General features: G+C 42.4%; 1 protein-coding gene across 1 annotated transcript in view; it reads right to left on the bottom strand.

Annotated features, from left to right (window-relative positions):
• The window catches only part of NUFIP2 (nuclear FMR1 interacting protein 2), a 28,120-nt gene extending 19,199 nt beyond the window's left edge, over positions 1 to 8,921 (bottom strand). The window contains exon 1 of the mRNA XM_069945691.1: positions 8,593 to 8,921. Within this exon, the coding sequence (XP_069801792.1) occupies positions 8,593 to 8,776 (184 nt within the window). The 5' untranslated portion in view covers positions 8,777 to 8,921. The remainder of the gene's footprint in view (positions 1 to 8,592) is intronic.
• Between the last annotated feature and the right edge of the window lie 9,337 nt (positions 8,922 to 18,258).

The following is an 18,258-nucleotide window of genomic DNA, read 5'->3' as shown; positions in this document are numbered from 1 at the left end:
TAGGTAACAATGAGGCACCTCATAATGGAAATGTCAAACAGATCCTTGGCCATGACATTACAGGCCACTTTGATTTGATAATGGTTTAAAAAAAAAAAAAAAAAAAAAAAAAAAAAACAACTTCTCCTGTGTAATGGAATGGTGTAATAATGTATACTATGAGGAAAACGTGGATTCCTCTTTATGAAACATAATTGGCTAGACTAAGGCCCAATACAGTCGTGATGCTGTCCATAGCCGCAGACCGGCAACTACGGACATAACTACCCATGTGCATTTGCATAGACCCATTCATTAAAGGGAACCATTCACCCCGTGGCCCCCGGCAGAAACTGACATACAGTGACATAAAGGTCAATATACTTACCACATCGCTCCCGGTCCCGTTGTTGACACGGAGAAATCGCCGATTCTTCTTCTCCCGCCCATTATGGTAATGAGCTGAGATGAGTCCAACGTCCATAGGAAACGACGGACGAGTCCAACTTATTCATGAGGTCCTCTTCTCGTCGCCGCCCATCCACGCCTCCTGGAACTTGATTGACGTCTTCAGTCTTCAGTCTTCTGACGAATTCCCGTGCAGGCGCCGTTGCGATGGTCTCATCACCTCTCTGCGCCTGCGCGGTAAACAGGATACGTATTCGAGGCAATCGGCGCACGCGCAGTAAACAGTGAGGCTGCGGAGCGGCATCAATTGTGAACTGCGCATGCGCCGAAAACGACTGTCACGGCGCCTGCGCGGGATCCGGCGAGAAGAAAGAAGACGAGGAGGAAGAGGACCCGGCGTCAATCAAGTGTCGGAGGCGGGGAGAAGGCTGGACTTCGGACCCGGCGGCGCTCATTACCATAATGGGCGCGAGAAGAAGAATCGCTGATTTCTCTGTGTCAACAACGGGATCCGGGACGGGACCGGGAGCGACGTGGTAAGTATATTGACCTTTATGTCACTGTATGTCAGTTTCTGCCTGGGGCCACGGGGTGAATGGTTCCCTTTAAAAATGGGTGATCTGTGCCCCAACTACAGGCTGCACAATTGTTAATTTTTTTTGCGGCATGGATTACTTCCCCATCATGGATCTGTAACATCTATAGATGTGTGTATGGGGAAATGGAGATGAAAGGGTGGCATTTGGTCCACAAAAGCCAACAGAATAAACTAATGCATGAAAGGGGTTTAAAGCGCACACACACACACACACACACACACACAAAAAAACAAAAGTGTGGCAGATAGCAAAGGGAAACTGACAGCACAGATATGCACATATTCCTGCTTTCAGTTCCCAGATCACAAAAGCAGAGTAGACATACTTTCAGCACTGCTGTGTGATCTGGCACTGTCAGATCCCCTCCTACTCTCTTAAAGCTGCCGCCCCACCTCCTCGGCTGTCAATCATTCTGGAGGAGGTGAGGCAGTGGCCTGTACGTTACGCAACAGGACAGGAGCTGACAGTGCCAGATCACACAGCAGTGCTGAAAGTAAATGTACACTGCTTGTGTGATCTGGAAACGGACAGCATGGATATATACATATCTGTGCTGTCAGTTTTTATGGCTGCTTGAATGGATGTGCCATGCCCCTGCAAACAAACACCAATCTCACCGATTGTCGCACACTCGAGTCCTTGAACGGCCTCATGTCAGGCTGTGTAAAAGGCCCTTTTGTGCTGCGAGTTTTGGAGATGCATGCAACTAAGGGTCCTATTACACGAAGTGACAATTGGCCAAATAAGACGACGATCATCAGCTGATCGTTTCTTTAGGTCCAGACCTAAAATCATTGTTCACCGAAAGTGCATCACTAAGTGTAATAGCTATGCGTGGCCGATGACTAACGATTGAATAAACTGTTCATACATTACCTGTCCACGCTCCCAGTCTTCTCTTGCCTTCTGCTCTCTTCCCAGCACCGTGCGCTGCAGCTTCTCAGAGCTGACAGGCTGCTCAGCCAATCACTGGCCAGGACCACCGTCCCCGTGATTGGCTGAGAGACCAGTCAGGAAGCATGAAGAGGGCAGGAGAAAACCAGGAGCGTGGAAAGGTAATGTATGAACAGTTTAGGGCAAGGGCTGCATGGATATTACTACCGATTTACGTTATTGATTGGACCACCATCACCCTAACATTAGTGTGAAAGTAGCCCAGTCCGTCCTGTGGTCCCATAGATTGGGCAACTTTGGGTCCACGGTCCTTATACAGTAGCATATGTCACAATCCTTTCCTGTCAGGTTGCCAGTGTTAAAGCCAAACATACAATATATTCTGCCACAGTCCCAAAGTGATAGGTACACTTTAAAGAGGAACTATCAGCAGCTTAGACAAATCTAACCAGCTGACAGCTCCCTATGGCGCAGGAAGCGCCAAGGATGAAGTATGTCTCTCATTTTCATCCTCTGCGCCGTTCCCGTGCAGTTAGGGTTCATTCACACATTCTCCGTAAACTGTCTGTAGAACGGACGGTATTCTGCAGAGTGGATCTCTGAGCTTCCCGCATCATAATTAATCATCATGCTGGGAGCTCAGAGATCCACTCCACAGAACACAGTCCGTGCTACAGACAGTTTACAGAGAATGCACCCTTAGTCTTTTACTTCTGTGTTCAGTAAGACCATCGCTGATCCGCCGTCAGGCCGAATCTGCTCTATGAGGGCGGGGCAGCGTTCCTAACAGTCTTACCGGACCAACGAGTAAACTAACTAAACTTTGTCTAACCTGCTAATAGTTCCCCTTTAAGTGCAGCGAGCTGTAATACCGCCTTACTCCTCCTCCCATACCTGACTTTGTTTGAGACTCCTTTTCCAGGTGACAAATCAAGCAGGGGAGAAGAGGAAGCATTCCAGCTTGCAGCTATTCAGGATCTTGGAAAAGCCTTTGACTCTTTACCAGAGAATAAAAGCATGTTTCTATATTTTCTACAGTTTTCTTGACCCAACAGCTATTTACCAGTGTCAGCCGTTTGGAAACTGAATTACAGCTGACAGATTCCCTTTAAAGGGGTTGTGTCATTAAGAATGCTAGGTCTAAACCAGTGCACTATGTTAAAGTGTAACTTTAATTTAATTTTTTTTTAGCAGAAATGAATAGTACCGTACATGCGCTTAAAGGGGTTGGCCACTTTATAGTAAAATTGCTCAGTATACAGTATTAGTAATTGTACTCACTGCATATACTGACAGCAGCTCCCTGTATACATCATAGAGCTAATATCAGACTCCCCTCCTCCAGGCTGGGCTGCTCTGTGGTGTTTTGGTCCATAAGATTGCTTTCATGGAGGAGCATGTGAGGGCATGGTCACATGCTCCTCCATGTCGGCCATTTTATGGACTGAAACAAAACAGAGCAGGGCAGCCCAGCCTGGTGAAGGGGAGTCTGATATTAGCTCTATGAGGTACACAGGGAGCTGCTGTCAGTATATACATTGAGCACACTTACTAATACTTTGTACTGACCTATTTTACTATAAAGTAACCAACCCCTTTAAAAAAAAAGAAAAAAAAAAAGAAAAAATTCTACAATACATTTTATTAAGCAAAAGGAGCCCGTTTATGTACAAAAAAGCTGTTTTGCAGCCCCCCCCCCCTTACTTGTCTGTGCATTATCAGACAAAGTCGTCTTCATCACAGGAGCAAAGTGAAGACATGTTTGCTGAGTCCATTATAAACTATGGAGGGAGGAGGGGCCGAGGGGGATGAGTAAGCAGGAAGAGGAGGGAACCAGTTCTGCTGTTTGGAAATTGTGCAGACACTGTATTTATGGGTCAGAAAGGTCAGTTCTGCTCTGGGAACTAGATAAGATTGCAGGATGTAGTGTCTTGCAGTTCTGCCTTTTCTAGTCTCCGTTCTCACTCACCTCCCTCGCCCCCTATCCATAGACCATAATGGACACAGAAATCCTTCTGAAGTGAGGGGCGAGGAGACTGTAAAACAGCTTTTGGAGTACAGAAGGAAACTGTTTTGCTTAATAAAACCGATTACAGATTTGCTTAAAATCACTTGTACTATTGATACTTATTTATTTCTGAAAAATGACAGTTGCACTTTAAGCATATTTCAAATGTACAGGCATTTTTAAAACTGTATAAAGGTAAAACGGTTTAAGAGATATTGGCTTACTAATCCCCCATTTGTCTGCTTAGTTTTGATAATCTGTTGCCCTTGGTGCAATCTGCCCCCCCCCCCGCCTCCTCTAGCTGTCAATCATTCTGAAGATACAGCAGCGGACGGACAGCAGGACAGGATGCCGGATCACACAGTAGCACTGAAGGGCTGGAAACTGATAGCACGGACATAGGCATATGCGTGCTCTCAGTTTTCCTTTGTTGTTGGCCGCACATGTCCTCTTTACACAGGGAGATGTGCATCTGATGGCAATAAAATTTAAAGCTAGTTTAAAAGATGCGCTCAGCCAAGGATGGGGTGCTTTCTGGCCCCACAGCTGATTAATGTTACTTTTACAAATGCCAATATCAGGTGAAAGAGCGTTTTTAGGCATTCTCCTGGCCCATGATTGGCCTGTGTAAAAGGTCCTTTAGCCTCCAAACTAGAGGATTGTGGGAAAGGGTGTGCACTGTTGCATGGCAACAGCAAGGTCACATTTAAGAGAAGAAAAAAAAGAAAAAAACTTAGGCGTAATAAAATCCATGGGGGAGAAAAACAGTACATTGATGTAAGGTACTTTATTATAAACTGCACATTTGTACTAATATATATATATATATATATATATATATATATATATATATATATATAACTATCTAGCTATGTCTGATGATAGATCTTTGCGGCCTGGTGCCTGCTTTATAGCAGTCTTTATTGTTCCAGACATTCACCAGGAGATGTGCAGCACAGTAAGGGGATCTACACATTTTATAAATAAACTGGTTTAGTCGTTAAATAAAAAAGTCACTTTGTAATATAAACCTCATTGCTATTTCCCATTACTTTCTTTCTCGTTGCTATGGTCAGCAACATGTGTAATGGAACTAGTCCAAGGATACGTTCACTTAATCTCTGCGCTACGTTTACGGTATATATAAGAAATGGTTGAGGAATACTCTGAACATGTACACAGAATATCATGGATGTAAGACAGACCTAAACAATTTTCCTTGGAAAGCATAAAAGATTACAAGAAACAGAGATAAACCATAAGTAGTATACATAGGGGGAGATAATATTCCCAGAAGAAGTATATATGACATATGTAGATTCACTTTAGTCTATACCTGACCATGGACATAACCATGGTAACCAGAACAGTAGCATCCAATATTTACTTAGGTTGGGTTTCCGCATAAGAGTTCAGAAGAAACCATGGGGTAGATTTATCAAACAAGTAAAGTGAAAGTGGCTCAGTCGCCCCTAGCAACCAATCAGATTCCACCTTTCATTTTACAAAGAGTCTGTGAGGAATGAAAGGTGGAATCTGATTGGTTGCAAGGGGCAACTGAGCCAGTTTCACTTTACACCATGTCTGATAAATCTCCCCCATTGTCCCCATTTCTCCCCCACTAGCCACGCAATGTTGCCAGGCTTATCGGAACCATGGCACAGCTATTAGGGATAGGGTTTTAGGGTGCTCAAAACATGTGTGGGAACCCAGCCCGAGACTACATTCAGGAAACTGGACAACAATGCTTACTAGGGCGAGGTGGAATGATTAGGCTGTATTCACATGTTGCAGTAACATCATGCTAGAAAAGGCGTTACATTTTTCATGGTGTTCTCCATGACCTCTATTTTAAAGGGAACCAGTCAGCACAATTTGTGCCAATATGGCTTCCCAGCTGCAGCCTACAGATCTAGTATGCAGCTCCCCTAGCACACAAGCAGCGTCTGCTGGGGTCTTTATACTGGGACAGGGGCAGCAACTAGTCATCTGGACAGGGAGCCACCTGTGACTAGTCACGGATCTTTGCCTGTCTGCGGAGATAATTGACAGACAGAGAGGCCACTAACAAGAGGATATCATTACACTAGGGGCCATCAGGCCTGCCTCCACTGCATGGAGGGCTGGTGCACAAGAAGTAAACAGCGCAGAGCCTTTGAACCAGGCAGCGCTTTGAAAAAGGGACCACACCACCAGGATTACTGCGCCGGAACCGACAACGTAACGGAAAAAGAAAAAAATTGTGTTACATTAAGTCCTTCTAGGGGACATTTACAAGCAATCTTTAGATTGCTTAAAGGGGTTATCCAGAGCTACAAAAACATGGCCACTTTCCCCCTACTGTTGTCTCCAGATTGGGTGGGGTTTTGAAACTCATTGAAGTAAATGGAGCTTAACTGCAAACCACACCTGACCTGGAGACAACAATTGGGGGAAAAGTGGCCATGTTTGTGTAGCGCTGGATAACCCTTTAAACTGATCCATGCATCAGTTCAACTTGTCCTGTGCTACTAGAGCCTGTCTGAGGCCTGGAGGTCTCTTGCTGCCATAATAACCAATTGGCACCCTGCAATCACCTGTCGTTTAGCCATTTGAATGCTGTGATTTTCAATGTGACCCATTAGTGGCAGGTTTCCGCTGTAGATAGCAGCCAGCACCCACTGGCACGGAGCAGGCTCAGCCTATTATGTTACATACATGTACGTCAGAAAGGAATGAATCAATCTACAACATTTGGCATTGAATGTATCAGAGCTGTTTATACCTTACAGTTTTCTAATGCTATAATATTCTCCTCACATGTATATCAGTGCAGCTGACCCCTGTTTGCACGTGGTAATACATCTATGTGCAAACTGAATAGGACTAAAGATGATGTCAGTCATGTGACCCTCTATGCATCATGTGACCACTTGCATTATGTAAGCAAAAGGTGGTTACATGACATGCAAGTGCTGTGTCAACATGGAGGCCACATCCATGGGTAAACCGAATAGGACTAATGTGGAATAATTATTTTTATTATTATTGTCACAAATGTTTTACTTGTATATCAGTAAAATGTATGGTTTTCTACTATACAAAACAGTTTGCCCCAACCTGTGGCTCTCCAGCTGTTGAAAAACTACAACTTCCATCATACTCCCAGGAGAAGTAGTTTTGCACCAACCAGAAAGCCACAGTCTGGGTGAATACCGCTATAAAATATAAAAACTGGAATAACCCTTTAAATAAAAAAAATCCCCTTCCTGCATTCCTAGACACCTACCCCCAGCCTAAAACACGTCACGCTAAGCTCTAGTGCTCTGCATGTTATCCGACCTGCAGGGCCATTCCCGATATAACAACACAGCCCCGTTATATAATGCAAACACCATGGCCTATGCTGCCACATCTTCTAGAATATTCATCCCAGAGAAAATGGTTCCACCCGTATAGAGGAAACCACAACAGGGATGTGGGGGTCAATAGCATACATTGGTATCACCATCATCATCATCTACTTGGACTGGCTGTAGTTGCCCCAGATTGGTCTACAAGAGACAGAAGCCTTTTAGGCGAGTCCCCGGCTCTGGCTGCTGACACTAGGCCATATGGAGTAGCTGACTAGAGGGGGAGGAGAATGCACGTAGCCGGCTTGGAGAATTCAATTAACCCCCTGCAGCAAGCAGCCGGTCCTGAGCAGCTTTACATAACTACACACCGCCCAGAAAAAGATCCCACAGCAGAATATAGCATGTACAAGGGACAAGGAGAGGGACTGTGGGCCCCCAAAACGACTGAAAAACACCTAGTTATGCAACCACCTAAGCCTTGGGCTCATGTAACAGCAGACACCTCAGTGTCTGGTATTGGATCACACCCTGGTATAGATCTGGAATCTCAGACAATGATTTACATGGCAAAGCAGAACATGCAAATAGTTAAACATCAATTGCTTCTAGGTATAAACCACTCCATGGAAACAAAGACATTTATGGATGGTAACAATGTATCATAGCCATATCGAAAAAAAAAAAACAACAATGACTTCTTAGCATGTGGCACTATAGCTTTTCCAATGTTGTGGCACATGTATTGGCACTGATGGGCAAAAATATAGGCAACTCAAAAGTTGGCAGACACAAGACAGTCCATAGGTTGGTGGACACCAGAAGTTAATACCAACTTTTGTGTGATCAAACACGGTTCTACATAAAAATAATTATGCATAACAATGAGGAGCGAACAATACGACTACTGTTTCTGGTTATAGGTCACTATGGCACAACGGACAACCCATTGAGCCAGCTATACACACGGTCTCTCACCAACATAACCTCAGTCCACATTATCTTTATGGGAACGTCCTACGCAGAAACATAGTGGCGGTTTGCTATTAATTAATAGTAATTAAAAGTTACATATGACCCCAAAAATGATGGTTTTGGTTATTTCTATGAACTTTGACTCAATGGTGATCAATGAGTTGAATTGTAGTGCGCCAAATTCCAATACGAGTGATAGAACAAGTGAATCAAACTGCATAAAAATCCCATTATACTACTAAAATATAACACTGCAAGCCATGTAGCTGCAGCCTAACATACATAGTGGTGGTGAAGCATGGCACTGCCAAGTCATTGGCATAGAGGAGCAGTGCCCACCTCAGCCACCTCTCATCCCATGCCCCCCTAGCTGTGGTAGGTGCCCCCAGAAGCGGACCTGCTTTCTTCTGGTGTGTTTCCTGCTGCTGTAGGGCGTGTTTGTGGTCATGTTTTAGCGGCTTTGGCTGGTACTTGGCGCTGCCCTCTGCTCCATGCTGCAGGCTGCCCGGGTAGTAGTAGTAAGTGGACGATGAGTGCAGATGGTGCTGCTGCTGCTGCTGGGGCCCAGGCTGCTCCTCCATTGAAGTGTCTGGGCTCCCCCTGAGCTGGCTGCAGGCACACAGCCCCTCTCTGGATGTGAGTGTGCAGATGGGCCTCTTCCTCTCAGGCCGAGCCGGTTGGCTCAGGGACTTTCTAGAAACGATTGACTGTCCCTCTCCAGCAATCAGGCATCTCCAAGTGCTCGTCCTCCCCTCCCACAGCCCTGGTGCTTCCTCCCTCACAGCTCCCCCTCCCCTCACAGCCCCCCCTCCCCTCACAACTTCTGCAACCTCACAGGGCTGGGCTACAACGTCAGCACTATGGCTGCCACTACCAGGGTGCACGGAGCAGCCACACTGTGCAGGGCAGAGGACTACTACTCTCACTGGGACTGGGAGACTGAGGAGCCTTACAGGAGTGTAATCACACTATGCTATCATATATACAGGAGTGTAATAACACAATGCTATCATATATACAGGAGTGTAATCACACAATGCTATCATATATACAGGAGTGTAATCACACAATGCTATCATATATACAGGAGTGTAATCACAATGCTATCATATATACAGGAGTGTAATCACACAATGCTATCATATATACAGGAGTGTAATCACAATACTATCATATATACAGGAGTGTCATCACACAATGCTATCATATATACAGGAGTGTAATCACACAATGCTATCATATATACAGGAGTGTCATCACACAATGCTATCATATATACAGGAGTGTCATCACACAATGCTATCATATATACAGGAGTGTAATCACACAATGCTATCATATATACAGGAGTGTAATCACACAATGCTATCATATATACAGGAGTGTATTCACACAATGCTATCATATATACAGGAGTGTCATCACACAATGCTATCATATATACAGGAGTGTAATCACAATACTATCATATATACAGGAGTGTAATCACAATACTATCATATATACAGGAGTGTAATCACACAATGCTATCTTATATACAGGAGTGTAATCACACAATGCTATCATATATACAGGAGTGTAATCACACAATGCTATCATATATACAGGAGTGTAATCACAATGCTATCATATATACAGGAGTGTAATCACACAATGCTATCATATATACAGGAGTGTAATCACACAATGCTATTATATATACAGGAGTGTAATCACACAATGCTATCATATATACAGGAGTGTAATAACACAATGCTATCATATATACAGGAGTGTAATCACACAATGCTATCATATATACAGGAGTGTAATCACACAATGCTATCATATATACAGGAGTGTAATCACAATACTATCATATATACAGGAGTGTAATCACAATACTATCATATATACAGGAGTGTAATCACACAATGCTATCATATATACAGGAGTGTAATCACAATACTATCATATATACAGGAGTGTAATCACACAATGCTATCATATATACAGGAGTGTAATCACACAATGCTATCATATATACAGGAGTGTAATCACACAATGCTATCATATATACAGGAGTGTAATCACACAATACTATCATATATACAGGAGTGTATTCACACAATGCTATCATATATACAGGAGTGTAATCACAATACTATCATATATACAGGAGTGTAATCACAATACTATCATATATACAGGAGTGTAATCACAATACTATCATATATACAGGAGTGTAATCACACAATGCTATCATATATACAGGAGTGTAATCACACAATGCTATTATATATACAGGAGTGTAATCACACAATGCTATTATATATAAGACACTACTATAGCACAATGCTATTATATATAAGACACTACTATAGCACAATGCTATCATATATACAGGAGTGTAATAACACAATGCTATCATATATACAGGAGTGTAATAACACAATGCTATCATATATACAGGAGTGTAATAACACAATGCTATCATATATACAGGAGTGTAATCACACAATGCTATTATATATAAGACACTACTATAGCACAATGCTATTATATATAAGACACTACTATAGCACAATGCTATTATATATAAGACACTAATCATAGCCAAAAAAGAAAACAAATGCTGATTTTTCGTAGCAAACAACTTATATATCTTTATTGAATATACATTAAAACCATTACCATAAAAAAGAGAGACAGACCAAACATTAAAAAGAACAGTGACTATCCTGGAGGTGTTTCTAAAGTAACCAGATCACATATTCTGAGGTCTCTGACCGACAACAAATGTCACAGAACAGGGGGATATATTCTCAAGAATCACATAGTAGGACACTATAATAAATATAATAAATAATAAAGTGCAAGTGCATTCAATTCATAGACTCAACCTACAGATAATTCATAAATCTCTGATCCACCCTTCATCTAGTATTATTTCCCCATCAAATCTAGAGATCCAGACAGTTAGATACCTTTTGCGATAATATACAGTGTGTATCCTCCAGGACGCCACCACCCTGGAGGATACACACTGTATATTATCGCAAAAGGTATCTAACTGTCTGGATCTCTAGATTTGATGGGGAAATAATACTAGATGGAGGGTGGATCAGAGATTTATGAATTATCTGTAGGTTGAGTCTATGAATTGAATGCACTTGCACTTTATTATTTATTATATTTATTATAGTGTCCTACTATGTGATTCTTGAGAATATATCCCCCTGTTCTGTGACATTTGTTGTCGGTCAGAGACCTCAGCATATGTGATCTGGTTACTTTAGAAACACCTCCAGGATAGTCACTGTTCTTTTTAATGTTTGGTCTGTCTCTCTTTTTTATGGTAATGGTTTTAATGTATATTCAATAAAGATATATAAGTTGTTTGCTACGAAAAATCAGCGTTTGTTTTCTTTTTTGGCTATGATCAGTGTTAGCTGTAGTGGCAGTGTAACGGCCGTTTGCAATGGACCTAGAATGACTAGCTTGAGCACTTTATAGGAACACAGCCATTGCATGTAGACGAAACCGTGAATTTATATAAGACACTACTATAGCACAATGCTATTATATATAAGACACTACTATAGCACAATGCTATTATACTGTATATAAGATAGTACTATAACACAATGCTATTGTATACACAACAGTATCATACATAAGACACTACTATAGCACAATGCTATCATATGTACAGCAGTGTAGACACACAATGCTATCATATATAAGATAGTACTATAAGGCTAGGTCCACACAACGTTTAACAGTGTCCGTTGCATAGCAACGGACGCTGTTAAACAGCCGGCCGTTGGGCTGCACTCAGCCCGTTCCTGCAGCCGATATGTCCGTATCGGCTGCAGGCACGTTCTTTCTTCACAATTGATTTGCGGGCACCGGCGGCTGTGCCCGCAAATCAATTAGCCATTCACTCCAATGCAATGTGCAGCCGTGCTGCACATTGCGTAATGTGAACAGCTGATGTCAAATAATTGACAGGCACATTATTCTAACGCCCACTAGAATAACGATGTGAGAACACAGCGGGTGGCATTGCATTGACTTCAATGCAATGCCGCCCCTGCAGTAAAGCGTCCGTTCTTTACTTAAAAAGAACGTTGTGTGAACATAGCTTAACAGTGCTAGAATCTACACTACAATGTAATCACACAATGCTATCATATATAAGACACTACTATAACACAAGGCATACACAACAGTGTAATCACACAATGCTATCATATATAAAACAATGTTATAACTATTCTATCATATACACTACAGTGCTATAGCAAAATGCAATGGCACACAATTTATATAATTGTTGTTTTCCTAACTTTAAAACATTTAAAGTATCACTGTCGTTATAACTTTTTAAATCTAAATCTACAGCAGATGTGATATAAAGCAAGTTTGCAATTTACACTCATTATTTATTTTTTTTAGTTATCATGGGAAACACTGCACTTCCTGTTTTCTGAGTTTTTTCTAAAATAAAAAAAAACAGGAAACAGTCAGAAAACAGGAAGTCCAGTGTTTCCCAGACCATCTTAGCGATCACAGAGAGAAGGCAGTCATGTGACTGACGGACACATTGAGCCCCGACTCTCTGTACTGGCAGGAATTCCTGGGTTTAGTCTTTTTTTTTTTTCAACCAGCACAAGTGAGAAAATCTGCCTTTAGGAGACTGGGCCTGGATTTCTGGTAAGTTCAGCTTTGTTTTACAGCATGATAACAACAAAAAATAATGAATGTATATTGCAAACTTGCTTTATATCACATCTACTGTTGATTTAGATTTTAAAAGTTATAACCACAATGACACTTTAAGGTTTTTTTTTTACTCACCATAATCTGACCTCTATAACTTTTTCCTTTTTTTGTCTACAGAGCAGTATGATTACTCATATTAAAGTGACTCTGTACCCACAATCTGCCCCCCTCCCCCCAAACCACATGTACCTTTGGATAGCTGCTTTTAATCCAAGATCTGTCCTGGGGTCCGTTCCACAGGTGATGCAGTTATTGTCCTAAAAAACATCTTTTAAACTGGCAGCCCTGTGCCAAATGGCCGTGGCCTAGGGTGTGTGTGCATTAGGCTGGCACAACCTCTCTGTCCCTCCTCCCCACCCTCCTCATCATTAGGAATGCCCCAGGCAGATTGTCTCCTATTCATCACCTGTCAGCACGGCTCATGGGCTGGATCGTTTAGGCACCTATGCAATGTTCACTGCAGAGGAATAGGAAAGAGGGTGGGAGGAGGGACGGAGGGGTGGCGCAAAGTAAGGGCACAGATATTCCAAGCCATGGCCATTTGGCACAGGACTGCAAGTTTAAAAGTTGTTTTTTAGGACAATAACTGCATCACCTGCTGAACGGACCCCAGGACAGATCTTGGAGTAAAAGCAGCTATCCGAAGGTACAAGTTGTTTGGGAGGTTGTGGGTACAGAGTCACTTTAAGGCTATGTTCACACAATGTACTTTTATCAAAAGAGTGGCTGAGCATAACTGTGCTCAGCCAATCGCGGCTGAGCAGCTGATGACGCGGCAGAGGGGGGCCGGCATGAGGGACGGATGGAGCGGTTGGGCCTGCCTCCCGAAGATGGCATCATTGTCCCAAGATGGAGGACGGGGATCGACACGAATCAGGTGAGTATAATGCATCACACTTCCGGGTCTAGCATGGGTGGGGGGGAACACGGGGAAGGGGGCCATTCACTAACATAACATACATTACAAAGTTGTATAACTTTGTAAAGTGTGTTAGTTAGTGAATAATTTTGTAACGCCGCACTACCTCTTTAAACACAGCTCTCGCGGCATCATATTGATACATGATGGTGAGAGAGCTCTGAACCCACTGCACAGCTTCAGATTCTGTAATTTCTGTGGATTACGAAGCGCAGGGATAAGCCCTTACAGTACTGCCCGACAGTATATCACAGTGCGGCAGCTTTTGAACAGTGAGCGGGTATTGCTATAGTAATCAGCACTCACTGTCGAGAGGCTGCCGTGCTGTGCTGTAGTATATAAGAAGAATATACAGTACATAGTGGGAACGGGACCCTGCTCTGTATCACTAGTGCTGTGCAGCAGCTCTTAATCAGAAGAAGATGGGCCTGTGTTGCCCCTTACTGTTGCCACTCAACAGAGGTGGTTAAATAAACAAAAAAGTCCACATTTATTTTAATGGAGTTATACTACAAAGTAATATAACTTTATTAAACCAATGTATTAGCAGAAAAAAAATCTCTGGAGTACCCCTTTTAATAGAGCACATGTTGTAGTATAGTACATTGGGAAGGTGCATGTTGACTACATTGACCAAGGGTGCCCAAAACGGTCCTTTCCAAAGTGCACAAAGCCAAAACATTTCATTTTAAACCCATTTTTATAGAATTCTTTTTATAGAAAATCTTCTTTAAAAACTTTTCTTCTTCTTCACCAGACTTGCATTTTTAGAACAAAGCAGAAGATTGCAATTTTAAACAAAACCACAAAATAACTACATAGCATGAAAGAAAATCTGGATAATTTGTAACTTCGTCTTAGTTTATATTCACCCCCAATCTTACTGTCATCAGACACGCATATATTTAAAAGCACAGGGTCAGCTTGTAGCAATAAATCTTTTTTGAGTTACAAGTATTTTAATTTTGTTATCTCATGGCTGAAAAGATCCTGCAGAAAATCACACCACACTTTTCTTGCACACATTTATGTTATGGTCTGAATAACTCCTATAAAATATAAGCAAGCATTTATATATTAAATATATCTCGAGCACACTCGGGTTAGGGTACTAATACACGGAACGATAATCGGCTGAATGTCAACGATCAGCTGATCATTGATAAAGGTTTGGACCTATAATTGTCGGCCACCAACCGTGCATCGCTACGAGTAATAGAGGTGCTCGGCCGGCGGTTGACGATTTGCAAAGTAAATACATTACCTATCCATGGTCCAGGGCTCCTCCTGCGGTCTGCTTCTCCCCGGATCCTGTGCGCTGCAGCTTTAGAGCGGCCTGTCTTAGCTGACAGGCCGCTCAGCCAATCACCGGCTGGAACCGCCACGGTGAGTGATTAGCTGAGCAGCCTGTCAGCCTAGACAGGCCGCTCTGAAGCTGCAGCGCACAGGATCCGGGGAGAAGCAGACCGCAGGAGGAGCCCTGGACCATGGATAGGTAATGTATGCCTTTTAAAGCAAAGGCTGCAAGGACATTGGTAACGATGTCCATACAGCCCTTGTTAAACGATTATCAGGCCGTGTTATAGACCCAGTAAACGAGTGCCGATCTAGCAGATTGGCACTCGTTTACAGTTATCGGGCCCCCATAGGCCCGTGTAATAACACCCTAAGTCTGAAGCATTTGATTACCGGTGGCTGCAGAAGTTGGATGCAGCCCAAGGGAGTCCTGGAAAACATGGATACAAGCTATGGCTATATCCATCTTTTCCAGGTAACCTTAGAGGTGCATCCAACTTTTTTAGCCAGCGGTAATTAAATTACGCACTCTCGGGTTCAGACCAACCTGAACGCATGTGAGTTTCGCTCATCTCTAACTCCTATATAAACAGCTAGACATAGCTCTATTACAGAGCCCCCCTGCAGCTTCTAGTTTGGATCATCATGGGTCTAGGTCCTATAATCTCTGGCAAACACTTGATTTTACCTGAAGGGAAAATGCGACCAGCTAGAAATCTCCCCAGCAGTATTAGATGGTGGTTACTTAGGTCAATGACAGGCCATGTGATACATACCAGAACAGAGTGCTTCTCCGTTATGGCTCATAGAGAGGGGGACCCCCTTTAGTGATGTCCATGTGCCTTAGCATACAGACATAGGTTCTTCATGAGACAACCCTTTAATTTTAGAAAAGCACCAATATTTATATTTCTTGTTTACATAACTATATGGTGGCTTTTTTATTTGGGACAATTTTAACATTTAAAAGGGTTTAAAAAAAAAAAACGTGCACATTTGTATAATATAGTAAGTAGAGAAATTTTGCAAAATGTTTGCGTTCTAACATATTTATAGATGAATTGCTATATGTATAGAACATTACAATTATGCAAACAGAATATGTTGTTTATTTTATAAGATTTTTTATTATTATTATTATTATTATTATTATTATTATTATTATGGCTAAAGCTTTCAGTGACCTCTGACTATGTGACAATCGTTGTACAATTGCAAGTTATTGTAACCCTACAATTATAAAACAGTTTTTCATGGAGTAAAGGAAACAGATTGCATAACTTAAAATTATGCTTAACCCCTTAAGGTCAAAGCCAATTTTCATTTTTGCACTTTTGCTTTTTCCACTTTATGTTTAAAAGGCCATAGCACTTGCATTTTTTCACCTAGAGACCCATATGAGCCCTTATTTTTTGCGAAACCAATTGTAATTTGCAATGACAGGCATTATTTTTCCATAAAATATGCTGCGAAACCAGAAAAAAAATAATTTGCGCTGTCAAATTTAAATAAAAAAGGAATTTGTTTTGATTTCGGGGAATTTTGCATTTAGCCCGTTCGCCCTATGGTAAAACTGACTGACTGTTATGCATGTTCCTCAAGTCGTTACGATTACAACGATATGTAACATGTATAACTTTTCTTTTATCTGATGGCTTGTAAAAAATTCAAACCATTGTTAACAAATATATGTTCCTTAAAATCGCTCCATTCCCAGGCTTATAGCGCTTTTATCCTTTGGTCTATGGGGCTGTGTCAGGTGTCATTTTTTGCGCCATGATGTGTTCGCAATTTTGCACTTTGGGATTTTTTTGCGCTGACACCATTTACCGTGCTAGATCAGGAATGTGATTCATTAATAGTTTGGCCGATTATGCGCATGGCGATACCAAATATGTTTATTTATTCATTTATATTTATAAAATGGGAAAAGGGGGGTGATTTGGACTTTTATCAGGGGAGGGAATTTTTATTAATAAAAAAACATTTTTACTTTCATTTTTACATTAACTAGAAGTCCCCCTGGGGGACTTGTATATACACAGCACTGATCTCTTATAGATATCTCCATGGACTCTTGTTTTGCATATTTAAATTTTTGGGGGCATCAGTGGAGACTCTTGATTGAGTACTTCATTGGAGTTTTTTTCACTGTTCTCCTTGAGTTCAGTGATTACTGTGTTTTGTTGGTTGATTTGTTATTGCCCCAACTAGCCAGAATCCTACTCCACACTGACGAGGGGCAAATACCCCGAAACGGCTGTCTGTGGATGGAGACCTGCCTTGGCAAGCCCTTGTCATGATCGTAATACTCATATTTTCAGTAAGACATTGACAAAAAGGGGCCACCCTGGTATTTCCCTGTTTGTGTTCCAATACTCGCAACCGAGTGGGACTTAAGGGGCTATTTATTAGGGTGGTGTGGTGCTCTCCCCATCATTGAGGCACCCCATGGCAACAGGCTAGAGATATCTTGCTAGCCCGTGTTTTGAGACTCGCAACCGAGACTCCATGGACTCTTGTTTTGCATATTTAAATTTTTTGGGGCATCAGTGGAGACTCTTGATTGAGTACTTCATTGGAGTTTTTTTCACTGTTCTCCTTGAGTTCAGTGATTACTGTGTTTTGTGTATATACACAGCAATGATCCATCATATCGGTGATCCATTGCTATGGCCTGCTGCAGGCCATAGCAATGCATTGCCGAGCCGGGATCAGCGTCATTCCGATGCTGAGGCCTGGCACGGGCAGAAGAACGGATCTCCTCCCCGCGATCGCAATGCGGGGGGAGATCCGTCCCTTTAGACACCAGGCACAGGGAGAGCACAGCATCTAAGTGCAGTTGTCAGGTTTGACAGCTGCATTTAAAGGCTTAATTAGCCGGCGCGGCAACGGGACCCGCGCCAGCTAATAGAGGCGCTCTCCGGCTATACATATCGGCCGGTAGCGACGCCGTTCAGAGCGGGGTCCTGGCGGGACCCCTCTCTGAACACCCCCCGCGGCACCATGACGTATCAGATACGTCATGGGTCGCTAAGGGGTTAAAGCGTCCCTGTCATTATAACTTTCAAAATGTAAATC

The sequence above is a fragment of the Dendropsophus ebraccatus genome, chromosome 11 (genome assembly GCF_027789765.1).
Source record: "Dendropsophus ebraccatus isolate aDenEbr1 chromosome 11, aDenEbr1.pat, whole genome shotgun sequence".
NCBI lineage: Eukaryota > Metazoa > Chordata > Amphibia > Anura > Hylidae > Dendropsophus > Dendropsophus ebraccatus.
This window is presented reverse-complemented; position numbering and strand designations above follow the sequence as displayed.